Source organism: Mercenaria mercenaria, chromosome 1, assembly GCF_021730395.1.
Source record: "Mercenaria mercenaria strain notata chromosome 1, MADL_Memer_1, whole genome shotgun sequence".
In the NCBI taxonomy this organism is placed as follows: domain Eukaryota; kingdom Metazoa; phylum Mollusca; class Bivalvia; order Venerida; family Veneridae; genus Mercenaria; species Mercenaria mercenaria.
In genome coordinates this window covers 49530917-49555502 of record NC_069361.1, presented here as the reverse complement: position 1 = coordinate 49555502, position 24586 = coordinate 49530917, and the positions used below count along the sequence as shown (strand labels likewise).

The 24586-nt window shown below is 35.4% G+C and overlaps 1 protein-coding gene across 1 annotated transcript in view; it reads left to right on the top strand.

The window, feature by feature from the left end:
* Window positions 1-16762, top strand: part of LOC128557864 (uncharacterized) — a 32453-nt gene extending 15691 nt beyond the window's left edge. The window contains exons 2-5 of the mRNA XM_053546421.1: window positions 12076-12688; window positions 13054-13170; window positions 16361-16441; window positions 16647-16762. Of these exons, the coding sequence (XP_053402396.1) occupies window positions 12076-12688; window positions 13054-13170; window positions 16361-16441; window positions 16647-16762 (927 nt within the window). The remainder of the gene's footprint in view (window positions 1-12075; window positions 12689-13053; window positions 13171-16360; window positions 16442-16646) is intronic.
* Window positions 16763-24586: the final 7824 nt, after the last annotated feature.

Sequence of the window (24586 nt, the reverse complement as noted above, 5' to 3'; positions counted from 1 at the left end):
ACCGTCATTTAAATCATGTGATTCTTCGCATTGTGTTTTTCTCTCGAAACATTGTTCACGCCCGGGGATATGAATTCATAGATTTCAAATTTCTAAAATAAAATGTAAAAGGGAGTTTTATTTGTTTATTGGGGTTTTATTTCGAGGAGTGAAAGAACAATGAACTCTACTAAACTTAGTCCTTAGCGACATTGTATCTACACTTCCGTATTTTTTAAATGATATTTTCTCGTTGGATAAAACAAGATATTCATCTGTATTTTTGTGACATAAAAATAGGTACTGTCGTTCAAGTAAAATCCTTGCAGTTTTGGAATGTGTTACTTTTATTATGAATTTATTAGTAAATATATACTTGTATGTCATCAAGTGTGCGAAAGTTAATACTTGTTCTTTAAGTGTTATAAAAGGGTTTTCTAAACTGTCAAAGGAACATTCGAACTTTGTTTGTGCATTAAACAAGATTTGTTCTTCAACAAATCTACAAAAGCTTCAAATATATTATTTTAGTCAAACAGAGTGAATGGGTTCGCAGTCCGATTTCGCTTTTAAAGAAATCTAAATTAGCAACCTTCGGATCAAGAGTAAGTCACGGGCTTGAAAGGGCATGCTTCCATATAAACAGCACGATTTAAATAGATTGATAAAAAGATAAACAAAAGTTTTTTAAATATATATTTGAAAAAGTATAATATTACATGTAGCTAAATTTTCCTACTTTTAGCGTGACATACGTCAAGATTTCTATCTTCTATCGACTAATTGTGTATTTACACCTAGGTAATGTTTCCCTTGTGCGCCTCGTATAAATTTGCATATGGCCATTGCATTTGTACGCCATTTGTCTTATACGTCACAAATTTCTTTCGGGGAAAAGTATTTAAATTCTCTTGCATACAACCCTGACGCGATAAGGTGAATATTGTTTATTAAAAACTTATCATTGTGAAAGAAATTGGATATGTGGCGGACTGGAAATGCTTCAGTAAGGATGCTAAAATACAGGTCTTTGAACCAAGCGTTTGGAAATGATGTTCATTTGAACAAATCATCGTTTCAAGGGCATGGTGCGATTGGTGCCTGCCTTTCATCGATGTTTGAAAGAGCTTGTTTGTTTACAACTTGTTCACCGAGGATTGGATACTGGATAGAGCTACTGAAGACTACTGCAGTGATTACAACTTAGATAGGTTAAAAATGAGTCAATTTACATTTTTTGTTAAATAACGTGCTCATTGTTGTTGTTGTTTTTTTTTTTAAATAGATCTACAAAATTACAGTTCACTCATGCATTTGCATGTAAATAATATGAGTTTTGAGTCGCTCCCGATAAAATTCTCATGAAATTTCCCGTAATACTTCAAATTTAGAGAGCAAACACCAATGGCGACAAGAAATTACAACGGGGAACTGCCGTTGAAAATATAAATCTGCTGCTTGTTTGGATATTTGGCAAGGCAGAAAAAACTCGTTAGATTTCTCGAGGGTGACTTTTTTTAGTTTATCAAACCATGTTTACTTTGCCGATAATTGTCTAGTTTTGTCATATGACACCGACGTTGGGATAAAACTTTGGAATGGAACAGACTTTAGTCATGTCGGGAATGTCACATTTTCGTGTTAGAGATTTGGTTAATATATTTTTAGGTTATATTAAGAACAAAGAAAGTTATTCTTATCGTCTTATCTTATGGCTGCGAAAGTTTGCTTAATTCTGAGCAGTTACTTAATACAAGAATCCAGATGTTGTTAGTCTCCGCAGGTACCACTAGATAATGAAAATAAAGAGTAACTAGAGCTATCATTAAATGTTATGAATACCCCAGTAGAAGCATTGTTAGAGAAAGTTATACTGGTAATAAATAATATTCATTACTACTTAGTGCACCTTTTATGTTCAATCTGTGAGATAATTAAATTACATGTATATTCAAGACAGAGTTATACAGTTCATGGCTTTTCAGTTTATTGCCTTAAAATTATTGAAAAGAAATACATAAGGGCAGACAAGTATATCAGTACCTAGGACAGAAGCAGGATTATAGTTATTGTGTCTTTCAGTTCCTCTTAATAACATGTTTTTGTAGAGTTTAACCTCCCACTGACACAATATATGTCATGTGGTTACTACTTTGCAGCTTTCCATGGAGGAAGAAGTCCCGAGATGCCTTGGTAGAACCATTAATCTTCCGTATGCTAGCTGGATGGCTTCCTCACATGAAATTTTTTTCACCCTTGTGCATTGTATCTACATCGGTGAGGCGCAAGTGATTTGAATTAACTGACTTTAACTACTTAGCCACGGAGAGAGCCCTCTTAAACGAGCGGAATTAAAATAATTCTCTTCAATACCAAAAATGTGAACAAATAAATACAATTGTTAAAGGGAGACAATTTTGTACAAAATCATGTATGGGACTTGTTATGCTCAACTATCTGTCAATGTAAAATCAAAGTAAATTTTCTTCGTTGATGTCAACGAAATTCCTTTCTAAAAAGTTTGCAAAAAAAGGAAGTGACTTTATTGTTCAGGGCAGAGTCATGGTTTTTGTGCCTTTCAATTTCTCTTTACAGTATTACTTAAAATTTTCTTCTCAGTAAATTTAGTGTCATTCTTTTAAATACCAAAAATATTAAAACCATACATTTAATACAATAACCAAAGGAGACATTTTCTATAAAATCAGAAATCTTATGAGCCAATAGGTTTATACAAAATTTACATGAAATACCTACATTTGTTTCAGAGCTAAGGAAAACAATAATGTTGCCCGTCTGAAAGTCCAAAAAGGGAACAATTTTGAAAAATAAATCATAGACTTCATCAGAACTTCAACCGATGTGTGTACGTATTATTGCATTATGACCACCCATTGCAAAAAGATGCATAGGTTTTACTAAAGCTAATAGCTTTTTAAGGACATATTTGGTTTCAGCTAGCGCAATTTAAAGTGAAAAATAAATTTGCTAAAACTCACATTGAAAGTCCAATGGAGGGACTAATTCTGTCAAATAACAATAAAACATAGATATCAAATGGAACTTGATCTGAGATCTGTATTATTGCATTATGATTTCACCTTGTGTGAAGATTCAAATTTTTCTTATTAAAGAAAGAAACAGTGAAGGACATTTTAAAAGTGGAAAAGGGGAAGTGATTTTGTTAAAATTAAAGTCAGAATTATAGAACCTCGGGGACGAACTTGCCTTACAACCTGTTTCGAAGTTCAATGCAGTACCTTTATTGGTTTCTGAGATTTTTCAAGGAAATAACAATTTGCTATATTTCCTAAGTTTCAAAGTTGCAATATTTCAGAATATTAATCTCTATGATCTGATTTCACAACATCTTGCTCTACGATACATTTATAAAGATATACAGCATGTAAGAAAAATGTCCCAATTTACCTTTAGTATAAAATTGTAGATCCGGAATTGTTTATGTCAAATTTTAGCCCCGTAGGGGAGCTAGTTTGATCTATAGTTATCCATATTCTTAACACAAAAGTTTTTTATGGACATTCACTAAGATTCAAACTAAATCATTGAAATACTAAAGGATTAAGCCAAAGAACACATGTTAACATCAGTTACTTTTCAAAATATTAAATAATTATTATAAATTTAATTATGAAATATTACAAGACTATTACTCAGTTGATGCGTGTTGTAATGTTTAAAAACTTTAGGTTAATACACTTTCTGACATACAATATGTAAACGAAAAAAAAAAAAATAGAAATTTGATTAGGATTCCTTGAACTTTGAAAATAATGACATACCTGTGTATCAGGTTTCAGAAATTACAAAAGATTCGTAATTTACCTTAAATCAATATAACACACACATTACACATTGCGGAAGCAATCATACACAAAGTTTCTATTCAATTGCGTTTTTCTGGTGCACGTTAATCTTCTAATTTGAAAAATACATTTCTTACATTTATTTTTGGTATTTGGTATAACAGTTCTAACACTTTTCGTATCTTGTATGCATTTAAACAAAAAATCAAAAGAATCATTGTTATTAAACCCTCGGACGTTTTATAATTCAAAAGGTTTGTATTTATTAACGGGGATATTTTCATCAGTCAAAAGAAGAACATTGTCTTGTCATATGTTTTAAATCCTCTTTACATTAATAAAGTTGATATCCTTCATGCATGTGGTATTAAAAATATTTTACCATTTTTTGTTTCTTCTTTTGTGTGTGTGTGTTATTCTAAGGATTTGTCTCGTTACCTGTTTAAATAATAAACCTGGCTAAACAAATCAAGTTTTCGGTACTGATATTGTTTTGGGCTGTGTCAAGTACTGCGTCTAATAAAAGTTTAGGAAAAGTTACTACTTTAGGTTTTGTACAGCCATCAAACAAAAACACACGTTCGCGCGCACGCGCATGCACACGAACACGCACTCGCGTGATTTTTTACAGTAGAGGTGGGCATCTGTAAAATTCCCACTTCTACGGTTCAAAATGCCAACTTACATGTTTAATTATATATAGAGTGTACAGTTAGTGAAACGTTTACTGGGCATTTCACAAACGTACATCCGTACGTGATCGATACTTTTTCAAATATATGTCTTTATGTAACAGTATAATATGTTTCAGGTAAAAGCCATATATATTATCAAAACCAGCACGTCCGCTTTTGCCTTGGTCAGACAACCGAGTTTTAAAATATCGTACGATTCCACCAATTTTAGAGTCCTTACGGTCTCTGTACAATCGTAGCGTCTGGTCACAGTACCTACGGGTCCCTTACGATCTTTAGAGGATTCAATCGTAAGATATCCGTACGGACATTGCAGACAGGTCGTGCAGAAGTCGCAGGGAGCCCGGCCGTACCCGGAACGGTGCTCGCGAGTTCGTAAGGCGTCTTACGAGACTCTTACGGTGTCCGCTCGGTGTCCTTGCGACAAGAATATATCAGTTCGGCTACGTCTGAAAAATTTGCATTTACCATAGTAGGACATCCGTACGGACATCGCAGAAAGTGCGCACGGAACTCGTAAGGAGTCCTGTCATAACTCGTAAGAAGTCGGTTAGCTCATACGGCGCTCGTACGGTGTCTGTACGGTGACCATGCGACAAGAATAAAGTAGTATTGCGACGTCTGAAAAATGTCCTTTTGTAGCCACTTTGCTGATTGAAACGCCTTGTGAGCCCCGTGCGGACATCGCATGTTCTCCGTACGGTGTCCTTGATATCGTACGGACATCGTACATTGACCTCTACGACACTAATGCGAGCATCAGCAAGCCTCGCACTATTCCAAATCCGAGCTGGTGAAGAACTCGGAAGCTCGGTGAAACATTTTTGCGGACGCCGTACGAGTTTACCAAAATTCGACTAAAACCTTCTCGTATTGCGCTTGTAGCGTTCGTGTGATCAGGGTATTAGCCGCTTAGCTGAAGATCGTGATTTCGATGTCCGATCGATCCACGGTCAAGGCATATGTTCTCCGTGACTAATTGATAAAATACATCGTGTCTCAGTCATAAATAAATGCATACTAATAGACATTTGCGAATTAAGTCTACGTGGACTGTGGACACCTAAGACGATCGAGTTTTCAAGGGGACCGTCTCAACATAATTTGATTATATTATGCGCGGTAGGAGAAATAGTTTATAACGGCAATACGGTTTGGGTTATCATATCATCACTATGCGGTAGGTGATATAAATTTGGATGTGCCTGTTTTTAGCTCGACTTTTCGAAGAAAAAGTAGAGCTATTATACTCGCTCCGGCGTCTGTGTCGCCGTTGGTTAAAGTTTTTGATAAAGTCAAATATCTCTGTTACTATCAAAGCTATTGACTTGATACTTAAAATACTTATTTACTATAAACGTCTACACCAGGAGAAACAATCCCAATAACTCTGATTTGAATTTTGACAGAATTATGCCCTTTTTTAACTTAGAATTTTTGGTTAAAGTTTTTTAATAAAGTCAAATATTTCTGTTACTATCAAAGCTTTAGACTTGAAACTTATAATAGTTATTTACTATTGAAGTCTACACCAAGACAAAACAATCCTCATAACTCTGATTTGAATTTTGACAGAATTAAGTCCCTTTTTAACTTAGAATTTTTGGTTAAAGTTTTTGATAAAGTCAAATATCAGAGGATATGAGCAAAATTTAAAGAACTTTATTGTTGAAGCCCTAAGGAAAAGGACAACAAAGGGAAGAAATTCCCCGAAAACACTCAAAGCCCACTAAAAATCATTACCAGATAGAGATATGTCAAAATACACATTTAATTTAACTTTGCAGGTACCATCCATGTTGTACGAAAGAAAAGTGGTCTCGGTTTTAACCTACGGCTAACAATAAAAATGGTACAAAATAACCTATTTCTAGTAACATAAAAGGGAAGTAATTCAATAAAAGTAGGTGAACAAACAATAATCTGCAAAATAAAAACAAGAGCACCGCAATGCAAATCAACATAAACACAAAACAAAGTCATGTGAACTTTAACCTCTAAGTGTGACATTTACCTTGAAGCGAGCCATGTTCTCTGCACGTCGTCTCAATGTGGTGAACACTTGTGCCAAGTTTTTCTTTAAATCCTTCAAGCAGTTCAAGAGTTACACATCGCACTCGAAACAAAGTTATATGACCTTTGACCCCTAAGTGTGATATTGATCTTCTAGCCAGCCTTCCAAAACATGCGCTCTGATGGACATTTGTGCAATGTTTCTGTAAAATCCTTCAAACAGATCAAGAGTAATAGAGCGGACACGAAACAAGGTCATATGATCTCGACCCCTAAGTGTAACCTTTACCTTAAAGCGAGCCAATTGATACAGATGCTTGCACGTCGTCTTGATGTGGAGAACATAAGTATCAAGTTTGTGTAAAACCCTTCAAGGGGTTCACGAGTTACAGAGCGGAATCGACACGAAATTGCTAACGGATAGACGGACACACAGACAGACAGACGGTCAGATGAAAACCTGGGGTATCCCAAAATACGTTCCTTCGGGCGTATAATAACAACAAAGGAATGGAGACGCAATATATTACGTTTTCTACAGTGTTCACAATAACCTGCTGACCTACATTTTGATACAGCTGACCCAGTTTAGATTTTTTTTCAATTCGGATGACGACGACGATGGAATACGGATACATTGCTCATCTTTTCAACTTTGTCGTAGATGCGCAACTTATAACATTGAAGAACATTTCAGGAAAGTGTTTTGACGCTAGATCAAATACATTTTGCGATATGCATAACAATACATTTCTCTGACGGACAGACGGGCGGACAGACAAATCCAAATCTTATCCTGCGCGGTGACATAATAAGCCAGACCTTACCATCATTACAGGATTTTTTCCTACCACAAATAAATTAAAATTATCATGTTGAGATCGTCTTAGGTGTTCACAGTCCATATAAACTTAATTCGTAAAAGCTGCAGTAAAAAGTGTCGTGGTGAATCCATAATAGATTCTTTGTCGATCTGATAATTAAGTTTGAATACAATGAAAGAAATCGCCATGAAAAATGATACTACTTGCAGTTGTCTTGATAACAATTTCATGTATAAATTGAGCATGGTGTATAATGTGTCAGTCTTTTGATTTATTTATTTTATTTTGTTGGGTTTAACGTCGCACAATTATAGGTCATATAGCAATTTCCAGCTTTGATAGTGTAGGAATACCACAGATGCCCCTCAGTGCATTATTTCATCACGAGCGGGCACGTTGGTAGAACCATCGACCTTCCGTAAGCCAGTTGGATGGCTTCCTCACATGAAGAATTCAACACCCCGAGTGAGACTCGAACCCACATCGATGAGGGGCAAGTTATTTGAAGTCGGCGACCTTAACCACTCGGCCACGGAGACCCCTGTCAATCTTTTGATGTTTGGTTGTCTTAGATAAACTTAAAATACCTTGAGTAATTGTAAGGATCAGACACGAAAGCTTGGTTTGTAGTATATCATAATAATAAAAATAAAGGAAACTCGAAAGGATTTTTTTAAAGTAGAAAGTAATACATAAAGGAAAATAAAGGAGGTGTAAACTCATTATCAAAATCAAATTATATACATGCATTATCATGCGAGGTTTACAGCAAAACAAAATCTTGCAAAATATAATCTTTTTTCAACGGTTTACAAAAGAAACACGTCGATTATAAGTACATACGAATCTCTCTTTCAACTGTTGCATAGAACCGTTTGATCTGAACAAAAAAAGAAATAAAATAACACGAAAAAAAAATATGTTGAAGATACCACGTCGTTACTTTATATAATGAAGGAGCTCATTAAGAGAAAGTGAAATGACAAGGAACCATAACTCTAGATGGTCCCATTTTTGAATTATCTCCATTTTTGAAAGCCTTGTCCATGGCATAACTCGAATACTATGACATGTGTTGACTTGACACTTTACATATTGATATAGGTCAGTAAGAGTGATAGCAATGACAAGGAGCCACAATTCTAGGTATCCCGTTTTTGATTATCTCCTTTTTTTAAAAAAACCTTGTTCTTGTTAACAATTATATATTATATATCAATAAATTACTTTTCTTTTCTGTTCTGTACAAGTATATACTACATGTATTCAATCTCTTATAAGTACCAAGATTAACTATTGTCTTTATACAGAAAAACTTAGGCATACTGTAATCCTCGTGCTACTTTTGTTTCACTGTTGAAGCAGATTTCAGTTTTTTCGTAAAGGATCCTGGTCATAATTAGCGTGAGAAAAAATATTTTTATGCTCATAGCTTTCACTTCGAAATCACTATTGAAGCATGTCATTTATTTTTTAAATATAACGGCACACTGCCACAAAACATTTCTTATTTGAAAGTGTATATATTCGCTTTAAATTCACTTGAAGACTCTAATCCAACAATCCTAGCGACTTTAATAAATTCAAGGACTTTAGGAAAGTTGTGAAACTACGTAGCTCATATTATAAGTACATAAACATTTTACTTGATCCTGGAAATGATTAAACATCAAAATTCTTTTGGAAGTATATCAAGTCGCGTAAACAAGATACTGTCAGTAAAGAATGTGTTAAAACTTCCTAAATTTTGACTTTGTTATGGTTGACTTTGTTTGTTATTTAATTTTTTTGCGCGTACAAATTATATAGACATCTATGACATGTACGATTTGAAAAGGGCGGACGGGGTCATGGGCGGAGAGGTTACGGTCTGAAAACGTGGCTTTTTTATTGAATATTTATCATTGTTGTTTATGGTGGAGATACATTACTGTATGACTTGGCTGTTCAAATATTTAATTCGTATACGTGTTTCATTTTTATAAAAGAACACCATATTTCTGAAGACTTTGCAAAATCGGATTATTGTTTTAAGAGTAATCTATCAATCAAATGCTGATCCAAATCATGTCATTCACTTTGGTTTGGTATTTTCCTTGATATTTCAGGCATATTTGATAAAAAAAACATGCCCAGCTAAACTGACCTTTATTAAATACATGTACATGTTATAGGACTGACAAATACAACAGATCAATGAAGAACAAATCAATGTATACCATCAAACATAATGATAATTATGGTTGAATATATATAACGTACGATTTATAATTGAATATTAAACTACTTATGATTTATAGTTGAATATTATGCTGCTTACGATTTATAACTGTAGAATTTAATGTGTGTAGTAAAAAGTTAAGTTTTACATTTGATATCTAAAATTTAGTTTCAGTGTCAATATACTGAAAATCCAAAACAAATCCAAGTTTCTGCAAACAGCAATAAACGGATATCTAATTATTCTTAAACATTTAAACAAGATAACATTCATTTTGTTATACATGAACTTCTAGCTGTGTATATATTATCTAGATTGGGCATATTTTTTTTACTTAAAAGTCGTCTGGTCATGGTTGTCCCGTGGTCTGGGTTTTCTCATGTTCTAGGTTGTGTGGTCTTGTGGTCTCTAGGTTGTTTCGTGGTCTGGACTGTCTCTACTTCTGAAGAGACAGTTCAATAAAGGCAAGTATGTTTTCAATGAAAACAAAACATTCAGTTGAGTGCTGTGCTTATTACATGTGAAATTTGGAAAACTATAGCTTGTACATGTAGTCAGTGGAGTTAACTTTATGTATTTCCATATTGTTAATTAATCATTCTTCTAAAATTGAACGCTCCTCCCGCGTTAGTCTCAAAACAAACAAAAAAAGGTCACTGTTATTGCAGAGACCAATATATGCTTTTCTTTTCGGTTTTTCTTTAATCAGGAATTATATGAAATGCTGTTTTTAAATCAAAAGGTGACCGTAATCACTGCAGTGGAACTATTCGGTTCGTGTACCAAAGCACGCGGACACTGCGCTTTGAGCAATTTTGGAAGGTTTATTCCAAATGTAAGTCAAACCTGCTCTGTGCAAATGAAGACTTCTGTTCTTTGTGCTTCAGCCCGGAGAAAAGGAGAAAAGGAGATAGAAATACCAAAAACTAAATTTTAAAAAAGAAAATGTTAGTTTCCCTCTTTTTCTGAATACAGATTCATTCTCACTTCAAGAAGCATTCTTTTCTGCATTGTACCTTATTTTAATCAAATATTTGTTAAATGTGTTAAAAAGTTTATCAAAAGAGGATACGATGCGAAAATCGTGAAGCACAGTGCATGTTTAGTAATTGACGCATCTATAGTTAATCGCTACGCTTTCCTATTTGATGGTGCGATGACTAATAAAATGTAAGACTCCATGATGCTTTTCTCTTAAATCTTACATACAACGGACAAAGGGAGCTGATTTTTGTCTTGCAGTTTTCTTAGTCGTGCCCTTAAAAGTTAGGCTCTTGGTGCTCTGAGTTCGGACATTTGAGTACATTGGTGTAATGATTTATACTTTGATTTACCTTAATTTTATGATTTACTTATTTAAACTGATATTTTTGTGCTAATGTTAGAGCCTTTCTCAGCGGGGATTTTATTTACATTGTGTTGTCTAACTTGTTGAAAATAGTGTAAGTGAGAGGTTGGCATGCCCTAAACGCGTTTAAACCCCCATTTTCCTTTTAATAGGTTACTGACCGTTCCAAGGCGGTGCCCTTTTTTCAACTGGTTTTCTGTCTGTCTTGTATTATCTGTTGCGTATGTTTTCTTGTTTGTTGTAAGCGTTTTTTCTCCTCCTTACTCCCCCTTTTGCCCCCTCCTTTCCCCTTGCATTTTTTTAACTTGTGTCTTACTAGTTGGTTTTTCTTCTGTATTATTCAGTTGGGTGTGGTTGTGTGTTTGCTTTTGGTGCATGACTCTGCGTTTTTGTGGTTTACGTTGTAGTGTGACTGTTATTAAGGTACGTAGCATTCCCTTTGTATATTCATCCTTGTTCTTCTTTCCCCTTCAAATTCCCACCCCACCCATTTTTCCCCCCCCCCCCCCCCCCCCCCCTCTATCTCTATTTGACATAAACTCATATGTACTTGTCAGATGTTTGAAGCAACCCGGCTGTAATATTTTTCCATTACAGCTTCTTTTTGTTGTGGGCCTACTTTGCAAATGTGTGGCTTTGATGCTAAGTTTTTGGTGCTCTGTGCTTACGAGAAATCTACTCTTACCTATTATCTTATGTTGTATTGCAAAGAGGCAGTAAAAGCCACGGTTTCAACTTAGTTTACAACAAATATGAAATGCATTTTTGGTCATTTGTCTTGACATAATAAAAATACAAAGGCACCGAGGTCATTAATGTACACATACGAAAATAGTAAGTTAGACGTCTTTTGGTCACTTATGCACAAGAATGAATAGCTTCGCAACAGTGTTGTTACGTCTTCCTATAATTGCAACTGGGCGTGGATTTGGCATTTGCAGACATTTATGAAGTGTATCTAGCATTTTGTTTCTCCAGAAATACCTAGAAAAACTATACTGATTAGTATATGCCCTGAGAATTTTACAAATGGATGCAATTCTAACGTAACCATAAAAGAGCAATTTACAATATGTCATATTATGTTGCGTTTAGTTCAGATCTTTTTCAACATTCAAACCGCATAGCAAACCAACCGTTGTATACACATGTTTTAATTTCTTTACAGACGATGGCAACTTTAGATAATGAGAGGTATTTGAGACACATACTGTTGCTAGGTGAGGGTGGATTGCTTGTGTTGAGAGGCATTGTAACTAGAGAAGCAACAAACTGCGGTCAGACCCTCGAACATACACTTGCAACGAACAGAGCATTATTCCACAATTTAATCCGAGAACAGAAAACGAAACTGTTTCCATCTACATCTACAGTTAATGCAGATGTACAAACCTGGGATATGTCCCTACTTACGGTCGTAGTGAAAAGATTGTTCTTATCAGGTTTATCGTCTGCAGACACATCTTCATTTGAAACATTAAAATCATGCAGAAATTATATTCAAGGACATCCCACAAGCATAACCATGAGCGCAACTGACTTTACTACAAATCGACTTTTGCTAAAAACAGCTCTTCTGCAACTAGCATCAGGTATTAGTACAGATACCGATACAGAAATCAAGGACATTTTAAGGAGAACGGAATCAGGGGATATTGATATGCAGTTGTCTTTGAGACACATCAAAGATCTACATGAATTCAAAACTAGTTTGCTGGACGAACTAGAAGGAAAATTCTCAGTACTAACGGATATGAATCGTAGGTTAAGCAGTGTTGAAAGTAAGTTACTAAAACTGTTTGAACAAAATCATTTATCTTCACATATTTATCAATCTAAGATATCAGTGTAATCCATACTTCTAAAATGATTTAATAGTATGAAACTTAGATATACAGTTTTGCTTATTTAATATCACTGCAAAGGCGTAAATTAGATTGGTACAAAAAAAAAGAGAATTGAATAACTTGTACGGTAATTATAAAATAACCTCTACAAATCCTCATCCCCATGATCCGATGATAACTTCCCCTATTTATAACAGTTTCGTTTTATATTTTCATAACGTAGAAAAGGTGAGGTTTAAAAATATTTCATTATTGAATATTGTATCACTTTCTCAGTTAAATGCAAATTAACATTACAGCATGCCTGAATGATTTGGACGGAAATCATGCAGTCAGATTTGGAGCGTTGCAAGCACAACTGCAAGGAATTAATATAGCCACAGGAGAGCGGAAAAACGATATGGCCGATATGAAAGGTACACAATGAAGAATGTAGGAGAATTTCATTTCTTCTTGAATTATTTTAATATGTACTTAGGTCCAATTCCTCTTCGAATAGTCGAGCTAAAATGTCTTAATAATTCACAAATTAAACTTTTAAATTAAGATTATGAGGAAATGAAACAAAAAACAGCAGAACACATCATACTAGAGTTCCAGTTATTTATTAAGCTATTTTCGATGAAAACACAAAGCACGGAAACAAACATTCCTTTCAATTGCAAAGACATATATTTGTGGAGTTTAATAATTTCAGCAAACATAAAATTTCTGACGGCATATTAACATTCAAACATTAATTTAATGACTATTCAGTGCATCAAGAATAAACTTACCTATATTTCGTAGTATTAAATAGTTTCAGATATTGCTCTCATGTTATTTCTCTTTCATCAGTGCATGTTTTGTGGTATATAGTTATGGTATTTAAAGGCGGTAACTCACATTTTAACAACATTTTCTGACGTTTCAGTTTTCGTATACTCTGCTAAAGATTTATTTGAAAAACCCATTACAAGAATTAGATCCCTATCGTAAATGTATAATTTATTACTTTTTAGCTCGACTATTCGAATAATAGGGGAGCTATCCTACCCGCCCCGGCGTGAGCGTGAGCGTTAGCGTTAGCGTGATCGTCACACAAATGTTAAAGTTTGCGTACCACCCCAAATATTTTCAAAGTCCATTGAGATATTGCTTTCATATTTTGAATACTTGTTTACCATTATGACCCCAGTCTGTAAACAGGATCAGACAGCTCTATCAAGCATTTTGACTGAATTATGGCCCCTTTTCGACTTAGAATATGCTTATTGTAATGTTAAAGTTTGCGTACCACCCCAAATATTTTCAAAGTCCATTGAGATATTGCTTTCATATTTTGCATACTTGTTTACCATTATGACCCCTGTCTGTAAACAGGATCAGACAGCTCTTTCAAGCATTTTGACTGAATTATGGCCCCTTTTCGACTTAGAATATGCTTATTGTAATGTTAAAGTTTTACTCATAGCTTATATTATACTATCAAGCACTGAGAATAGTCGAGCGCGCTGTCAACTGACAGCTCTTGTTATAGAATTTTGTTATTTCATTCCTTTAATCAAAAGTGTTTAAAAAAAGTATTATATCTTTTACTTTCTATATAATTTCTAGTTGTACATTTGTATTTGATATATACTGGAATATTTCAACCACCTGAAACTTAAGGCAAGTTTTGAAACAACGAGTAGCTTCGGAATAAAATCTTGGTTGCGCAACCAAACTAGACAAACGGAGGTAATAATAAATTTATAGACTTGCATTTCAAATGCATTTTGCCAAAATATTTTTTTGTCAAGGCAAAACTTTCACAACTCTAACGCAGCAGTGCTTATATTCATATCAATTCTTAGGCAAAATTTATACTTACGCTAAAATTATCTTGGATGGGGAACCAGGATATAATAATCACAGTTTAAAAATACTTCCGGTGAAAATCAGATGTGTATTAAGAACTCGATGAACACAAATAATTGTAAATGATGTGTTGGTAAAGTTTCATCAAAATCCATTGGTTGACTAAAATCTGATAAACCACCTTTAAGAAGATTTTATGGATAAAGTTTTTAAAAGGAGCTTATGATACGTATAGATGAGTGTTCGTGCTTTTTCAAATAAATGTTGATTCCTTACTTTATTTAACTTTTAAAAAGAAGGACATTTTGGAAACAAATTGTATGTATTGTTATATACTCTTCCTGTTTTACGTTTTGACAATAAGTACATTATATCTTATTTCGTGTCTAAACCATAATAATTTGTAAACGATTCAAGAAAGTTTAATCAAACAAAAAGGAAACACTTAGCATCCTGGTAGAACTATTGAAATTCTGCAACTCAGCTGGATTATTATTAAAATCCCCCACATTTGAAGCGTATGAACAATTAAAACACTTGTTGTATTAACATTCACTACCATGTATTTAAAACTGACATTAGGTCCTGTTTAAGGCTTAAATAATACAAGTTAAATGCTAAATAAACAAATTAAATTTTCAAAGATATCAAGGAAAATGGCGAAATTATGTAAGCATTTAAATATTGTACAGTCAAACCTGTCTGTAAATACCACTCTTGGTCCCAAATAATAGTCTTTATTGAGAGGTGGTCTTTATTCACAGGTTACAATACAATGTAAATGTAAAAATGGGAAACAAAACATATCGTCTTAGAACCAGGTGGCCTCTGTGCAGAGGTGGTCTTTAACACAGGTTTTAAATGTATGTAAAAGTTACATTATTACTAAATCTGATACTTTAACTTTGTAAACATTGTCAAGGTGTTATAATAAAAAGTGCTATAATTTTGAGGTAGGGTTCAAAACGCTTTTTTTGCGAAAATGCAAATGAGTAAACTTGCTAGAGTACGATCAGCATTGAAGTAAAATGTGTCTCATCACAACAGTTGACGTTGTACACTGAAAATGAAATTGATTGATATCTATAGTTAACAAGAATAAGTTATAGATCGTTCCATTTTTCATAACTCACTGTAGAGTTATGTTTCCTTTAGAGCATATTTCTTGAATATATTCTGTTTTTGAAAATTCAGAAAAAAATAATCCGATGTTTTCGAGCTATTCTACGAACAAATGTTATAAGTTAATTCTCTTTATTCTACGGACAAATGTTATAAGTTCATTCTATAATTACAACTTAATTTCCAGAGAGGAAAAAAATGAAGTTATGGTTCTTGTACACAACACTTTTCTCTCAATTCTCTTTTACAGTATGTATGAAGAACGATGTTAGAAAAAGTAGGAAGATAGAGTAATATTTCTTGTACATTGCAAATCATCGCAATGGATTCTCTCATTATGTTTCGATTCAGATATACAAATAATTGATTGTACATCTAACAAATGTTCATAATGCCCATGTATGAACGATATACAAGTATATGAAATGAAATAATGCTTAGAAATTAAATCATTTAATAAACCAATGTTCCTTGACTATCGTATCAAGAAATCTGTTTTAATCATTTTGCATATTTAATATTTGTCTAATCCTTGATAATCAAAACATATTCTTTTGCAGTTAAATTTTTACTTTTCATTCACAACTGGATATGTCGCACACATTTATTATATATGTGTTCTCGTTCTTATTTCATATATGACAGCACAACTGGAAGAAATTTCACATCGAGTTGACAAAATGATGGAGATGCGTATAATTGATTCCGAACGAAATACTAAGAAAGGTAATTTGAAAAATACTAAAACTAATTTCATAAAACGTAACAGAAACATAAATATTTATGCTCACGTCTTGTAGCTCAGTTTTATTTCTTAACTTATCATCGTTAATCATTTGAATGGTAATGTTCTAATATTTAAAGCGATCTGTACTTTTATAATTAACTTAAGAAAACTTATATGCTTATATAACTTTTTATCACATAACAGAGTTACAGACTATCATAGAAGGGAAGTGTGACCAAAGGAAAAAAGAAAAGGTAGCCATGTGTCTTTTGTTTGAATTCGTTGAGATGATTCAGAATATCTTAGTAGATGACCACTAGGCAATGTAACATACTAAATATCAAAAGGCTGGGTCTTCCAGTTTCAGACGAGAAGATTTTTAAAGTTTTTCCTATACAAGTCTATATAAAACATGTAACCCGGACCAGCGCGGGCCATATGTGACCCTAGGGGATATTTTGAACATTATTGGTAAAGGACAGCTAGATGATGCTACAAACAAATTATCAAAGCCCTAGGCCCTGTGATTTAAGACGAAAAGATTTTCAAAGTTTTTCCTTATCTAAATCTATATTAACCATGTGACCCCCAGGAACGGTGCCATATTTCACTATATAAGTCTATATAAACCATGTGACCCCCGCCGGGCGGGCCCATATTTGACCCTAGGGGTATAATTTGAACAGACTTGGTAGAGAACCACTAGATAATGCTACATTACAAATAACAAAGCCCAAGATAATAGTAGATGACCACTAGATTATGTCACATATAAAATATCAAAGCCCTAGGCCCTGTGGTTTTGGACAAGCAGTTTTTCCCTATCTAAGTCCATATAAACCATGTAACTGTCCCCTCCCCATCCCCCACCCCCCACGAGCGCATGACCCTAGAGAAATAATTTGAACACTCTAGGTAGCGGACCACTAGATAATGTTGTATTATCAAAGCCCTAGGCCCTGTGGTTTTGGACAAGAAGATTTTCAATTTTTATCCCTATATAAATCTATGTAAATAATAAAAATAAACACAGGGTCATAACTCACTCAAAAATTGTTAAACCAGTCAGATATCCAGGGGGGAGTGGGGTGGGGGGGGTGGGGGGGGGCGCACAACTATTGTACCAATACATCATCATTCTGACAAAGTTTGGCCCAAATCCCCAGAATAGTTTCTGAGGAGAGGCGATAACGAGAAATTGTTAAGGCACGGACGAAGGGACAAAAGAATCATGGACGCAGAGTGATTTGAATAGCCCAATATCTAATGATGATTGGCTAAAAATCCACCTATACTAATAACTCACCCTGAACAAAGTTCAGTTGAGCTATTAAAGGGCAAGTAAGTTCAAATACCAATAAAAAAACGAAAGTTAACTTAGACGAATGTGACCTTAACCTTTGAGAGAAAGGTCTGGGTATTTACAATGGCGAATACTTTATGCCGATTATGCCAAGCTATATGAATATACATGCTTGCATAAAAAATCAATTATCTTAATCTCCAAGTGACCATCTTGACCATGAGCTAGAGGTCTGGGACTTACATACCACAAATCAACAATTACGTTATGGTGACTGACATTGTGACAAGTTAATTGAACATCCAGCAATGCACAGTAAAGCTATCAACTAGGCAAAACTGTCGTATCGTCTTAGACTTCTATGTGTATTATTGATCTTTTAGACAAGGGGATGAGAATGTGACATTTTGTTTGTTTGTTTTGAGTTTAACGCCGTTTTTCAACAGTATTTCAGTCATGTAATGGCGGGCAGTTAACCTAACTAGTGTTCCTGGATTCTGTACCAGTACAAACCTGTTCTTCGCAAGTAATGCCAACTTCCCCACATGAATCAGAGGTGGAGGACTTATGATTTCATTTCAGACAGTGTCGTTTATGAAATATTGTATAATCATGGATAAGGTCTGTGCCAAGTAATATCAAAGTTCCTTGAGGAATGGCAGAGCTATGGACCGGACATGAAAAAGACACTCTTATCGTTTGACCTCAGTGTGGCCTTGGCCTTTAAAAGTTAGGGGTATGCGTCTTGTAAGTGACACGTTGTCACATTACGGGGAAAATTTGTACAAAGTAATTTTAAACAAGAAGTTCAATAAACGCTTGATGCCCCCGGTGGCATCTCTGTCGATACAAAGCAACCTAAGTCCAAAATGAGGTCAAGTTCAATGTCAAACTGAGGTCAGGTGATGTCTGAAGATGAGGAATGGTCACAGGTTACATCTGCATTAGTATCAAATCATTCTAGTAAGGGGTATTGATGCTAGAAGAAACAGTCCCATTTGGTTAACCAAGAGATGGCCCATATCAAGCAACCTAAGTCCAAAATGAGGTCAAGGTCAAACTGAGGTCAGGTGATGTCTGAAGATGAGGAATGGTCACAGGTTACATCTGCATTAGTATCAAGTCATTATAGTAAGGGGTATTGATGCTAGACGAAACGGTCCCATTTGGTTAACCAAAAGATGGCCCATATAAAGCAACCTAAGTCCAAAATGAGGTCATGGTCAATGTCAAACTGAGGTCAGGTGATATCTGAAGATGAGGAATGGTCACAGGTTACATCTGCATTAGTATCAAGTCATTCTAGTAAAGGGTATTAATGCTAGACGAAACGGTCCCATTTGGTTAACCTCGTACGGACGGACGGACAGAACAATCACTATATGCCTCCCGCACCAGTAGATGCCGGGGGCATAAACAAGAGCTGTCACAGGAGACAGCGCGCTCGACTATTTCGATGCTCGATAGTGAAACTGGGTACATCTGAGGAAACTAGAGCTGTCACTGGAGTGTTTAATGACTCCAATTGTGGATGAAGATATTGCACATAGCTGATCTATGTCAAAAATATCAACTTAAAGTAATAAGGAGTAAAGATAAAATGTATCAAAACACTATATAAGTATATCCTAGCAAAAGGGGCATAATTCTTAAATATTGTGCCAAGTTATGCAGCTTGTGTCATATAGTGTGGGTGATGATGTTGAACAACTATTTTAAGTTTGAATCAAATCTATTCAGAAATAACAGAGACAGAGTGAAAGTGCATCAAAACTTTAACCTAAAGTTCTAGGTAATAAGAGGAAATAATTAATGAAAAATTGGTGCCAGAGTTATGCACCTTGCGTCATATGGTGTGGGTGATGATGTTGAACAACTATTTTATGTTTGAATAAAATCCATTCAGTAATAACAGAGATAGAGTGTAAGTGCATCAAAACTTTAACCTAAAATTCTAAGTAAAAAGGGGAAATAATTCATGAAAAATTGGTCCCAGAGTTATGCACCTTGTGTCATATGATAAGGGTAATGATGTTGAGCAATTGTTTAAGTTTGAATCAGATCCATTCAGTAATAACAGAGATAGAGTGAAAGTGCATAAAACTTTAACCTGAAATTCTAAGTAAAAAAGGAAGGGGAATAATTCATGAAAAATTGTGCCAGAGTTATGCATCTTGTGTCATATGATGTGGGTGATGATGCTGAACAACATTTTAAGTTTGAATCAGGTCCATTTAGTAATAACAGAGGTAGAGTGAAAGTGCATCAAAACTTTAACCTGAAAATCTAAGTGAAAAGGGGGGATAATTCATGAAATATTGGTGTCAGAGTTATGGCCCTTATGTCAGATGATGTGGATGATGATGAGGAATAAGTATTTCAAGTTTGAATCAAATCCATCAAGTAATCACAGAGATAAGTTGAAAAAAGAGGAAGTGCACCAAAACTTTAACCAAGGTGGGGTCGCGGAAAGACGCCGACGCAGGGGCGAGTAGGATAGCTCTCCTTATACTTCGTATAGTCGAGCTAAACACCTTGTTAGTTATTGACCGAACAAGAAACGTAAGAATGAAACTAGGACAAAGTTATGCTGATTTTTAATTTACTGCATTGCGCTAAAAGAATATCCTGTTCGACAGCACATTTGACAGACGGCCAAGAAACTATACTGCATGAATGTCAAAGACTCTATTCGACAAACTATTGCACTTAGAAAATACCTATTTGATGCCTTGTGGCAGGGTATACAATGGCAGATGGTAATGAACGAACGTTGTAAGACGAATAGCTCTGCTTTAATTTTCATAACGCAAAAAGTGGTTCAATGGAAGTGCACGATTGTATACAGCAAGAAGAGATCACTGAGTGATCTTGGCGCCTACCAATGAGCCATTTTTGAATTTTTCAAATTTCAAGACTTTTTCTATTTAACGTTGCACCGACACATGATAGGTCATATGGCGTCTTTCCAGCTTTAATGGTGGAGGAAGACCCCAGGTACCACTCCGTGCATTATTCCATTATGAGCGGGCACCTGGGTAGAACAACGACCTTCCGTAAGCCAGCTGAATGGCTTCCTCACATGAAGAATTCAACGCCCCGAGTGAGGCTCGAACCCACATCGATGAGGGGCAATCGATTTGAAGTCAGCGACCTTAACCATTCGGCCATGAAGGCCCCTCAAGGTCAAATTTCGGTACACAACACTGTGCATGTGGTCCATGCAGGTGGTCCAAATTTGAAAGCTGTAGCTTGAGAAATGTGAAAGTAGGTCACTAGATCAATTTCAAGGTCGAAGTTCATTTCGGTATATAAAACTATGCATGTGCTTGAAATTTGGAGGCTGTAGCTTGGGAAATGTGAAAGTAGGTACTAGGTAAAAATCAATGTCAAATTTCAATTCAGAACACAAAAATATGCATGTGGTCCAAATTTGAAGCCTGTACCTTCAAAAATGTGAAAGTTGGTCACTAGGTCAATGTCAAAGTTTTTTTCAGTGCACAAAACTATGCATGTGGTTCAAATTTGAAGGCTGTAGCTTGAGAAATGTGAAAGTAGGTCACTAGGTCAAAATCAAGGTCAAATTTCATTTCTGAACATAAAACTATGCATGAGGTCCAAATTTGAAGCCTGCATATTCAAAAATGTGAAAGTAGGTCACTAGGTCAATGTCAAGGTAAAAGTTTCTTTCAGCGCACAAAACTATGCAGAAATGTGAAAGTAGGTTACTAGGTCAAAATCAAGGTCAACTCATGTCAAGGTTCATCTTGCCACTCAAACTATACATATGGTCCTAATCTGAATGTTGTAGGTTATTGACAAGAAGATTTTAAAAGCTTTTCCCTATATAAGTCTATATGAACCATATGACCCCCGGGGCGGGGCCAAATTTGACCCTAGGGGGATAATTTGAACAAACTTGGCAGAGAACCACAAGATGATGCTACATTACAAATATCAAAGACCTAGGCTTTGTGGTTTGGACAAGAAGACTTTCAAAGTTTTTCCCTATATAAGTCTATGTAAACCATGTGACTCCCAGGGCGGGTGATATTTGATCCTAGGGGAATAATTTGAACCATCTTAGTAGAAGACCACTAGATGATGTCACATACAAAATATCAAAGCCCTAGGCCCTGTGGTTTTGGACAAGACGTTTTTCAAAAAATTTCCCTGTGTAAGTCTATATAAACTATGTGACCCCCGGGGCGGGGCCATATTTGACCCCAGGGATATAATTTGAATCATCTTGGTAGAGACCACTAGATGATGCTACACACCAAATACCAAAGCCCTAGGCTATGTGGTTTTGCACAAGAGGATTTTCAAAGTTTTTCCCTATATAAATCTATGTAAATTATAAAAATAAACAAAGGATCATAACTCACTCAAAAATTGTTAAACCAGTCTGATTTTCAGGGGGACACAACTAGGGTACCAATACATCATTCTGACAAAGTTTGGTCAAAATCCCCCCAGTAGTTTCTGAGAAGATGCGATAACGAGAAATTGTCAACGGAAGGACGACGGACGCAGAGTGATTTGAATAGCCCACCATCTGATGATGGTTCTGCATGCCCCAGAATCAACATTTTAAAGACTTGATTGACGAGAACCATAGCGGTCGCCGCTGAAATTTGCAGGACCGTTTGCTTTATGTCCCGTAACAGTTTACATTTTACCATGTTTTATTGAAATCCTTCAAACTATGTCTGACATATACATGTATAAAAACTTGATAGACACAGGTGCCCCCCCCCCCCCCCCCCCCCCCCCCCCCCCCCCCCCCCCCCCACACCCAATGTAACATGGTTTAATGACTCCGGTTAAAAAAAAATTAAGATGTTTGCAACACAAACTTTTAAGAACCTTATGTGTATTTTTCGCTTACTTGGCCATATCACTGGCCTAGCTGAGTAAAATCCTAAAGAGAACACTTCATAGGCTATAGAACAATCCTCTAATTGTTTATGATTTTAGGTCAAGTACATTTTAACATACATGTTTCACAAACTTTTGAGTAAGTCTGGACAAAAAGTCTGGTCTTGTGTATTGAAATAATGACTGTAGGTAAAATATTTTCGGAGCTACGTGCAACAAAACATTAAAATGAAAATTTTTTTCCTAGGTCAGGGGCCATAACTCCTACAAAACTAAATGAATCCGGACGTGAAACTCCAGGTGCATAACTGCACATGCTGACCAACATCCCTGTAAACTTTGGTGACTCTAGGTCATATGCTTTTGGAGCTACGCGCGGCACAACATTAAAATGACCAATTTTTTACTAAGTCAGGGGCCATAACTCCTACATGACTAAATGAATCCGGACGTGAAACCCCAGGTGCACAACTGCACATGCTGACCAACATTCCTGTAAACTTTGGTGACTCTAGGTGAAATACTTTTGGAGCTACGCGCGACACAACACTAAAATGACCAATTTTTACAAAGTCAGGGGCCATAACTCCTACATGACTGAATGAATCCGGACGCGAAACCCCAGGTGCACAACTACAAATGCTGACTAACATTCCTGTAGTTTTGTGACTACATCAAATACTTTTGGAGCTAGGCGCGACACAGCATTCTCGGAAGGACGGACGGAAAGACGGACGGACGGACAAGAGCAAATCTATATGCCCGCACCACTCATGGGGGGGGGGGGGGGCACAAAAAAACTCATAAGATATCCAATTTACATGTACCTGTATGTACTACATTTTTTATTCAAAATTCGAGAAAATTTAGAAAGTAAAAATTATGTACCTTCTTTGATGAATATCCGTATCCAGTAAACAAAATATTCGTTTAAGTTGAATAACGTTCCATCCGCCCTTTCAGACACAATGAAGCATATGTATTCCCTGTACAAACTATACCATACATATATAGATATTTAATTTCTGAATTCCGAAAATCTGTTTTTAGTAACACTTGGGGCTTTCCTGTACTAAAAAAAGACACAATTGATTAACCTGCACAATATTTATTGATGTTTAGCGATATTATCTCATGTAAATAATACTGCACCTATTCATACAATTAAATAGAAAGGCGAGTATTGGTCATAGCATACAGATTAAACTTAACTGTTAATCTAAATTACACACACGAATTCAAACTAGGCCACAGGGATCCGTCACATGCTATGATAGTAGGGTAAAATTTCTTTTAGATGTTTTTAATGAATTCATGAAAAATAAATTCACATATAAACCATATATAGAGACAAGGGGGATAACATTGTGACTTTCAGTTTTGACCCATACGTTCTTGTACCTCATGTCCTCTCAAATCGTATGCAACAGACATGAACTATGTGCAGTTGTTAAGAAACGGCATCAGATTGTCTACTACTATCTTAATTTTATTAAATACAGCCTTGGGTGATAAACTTTAACAAAAATTTGTCCATTATATACATGAGTGTCATGGAAAAAGAATGGACTTTGAACATGACATGTAGCTCAACCCTGAAAGCTCAAAGTATTTAACAAAATGTTTTGCCCGAGGCAGTATACTTTGAGGAAAACTAGTGTAAGAATTGGGATCAAACTTTTTGCATTTGCAATTTCAATGTAGTTTAGAATATACATGAATATAGGTCTTCTGACTGGTAGCCTTAGTGCAGGTAGTTTTGTGGTTTTCTGGTTGGTCAGTAGCTGCTTAAAATATACAGTACAGGCACAGCTAACAGTGGTCATTTACCTGCATATACATAACAGATTGGTTATTAATTCCTAGGCAGAAACATAAATCTGCACCTAAACGCAACATAGAGAGTTTATATGCAGTTAATAATTTCTCAAGATTACAGATTTGGGCTAATAGTTTCAAG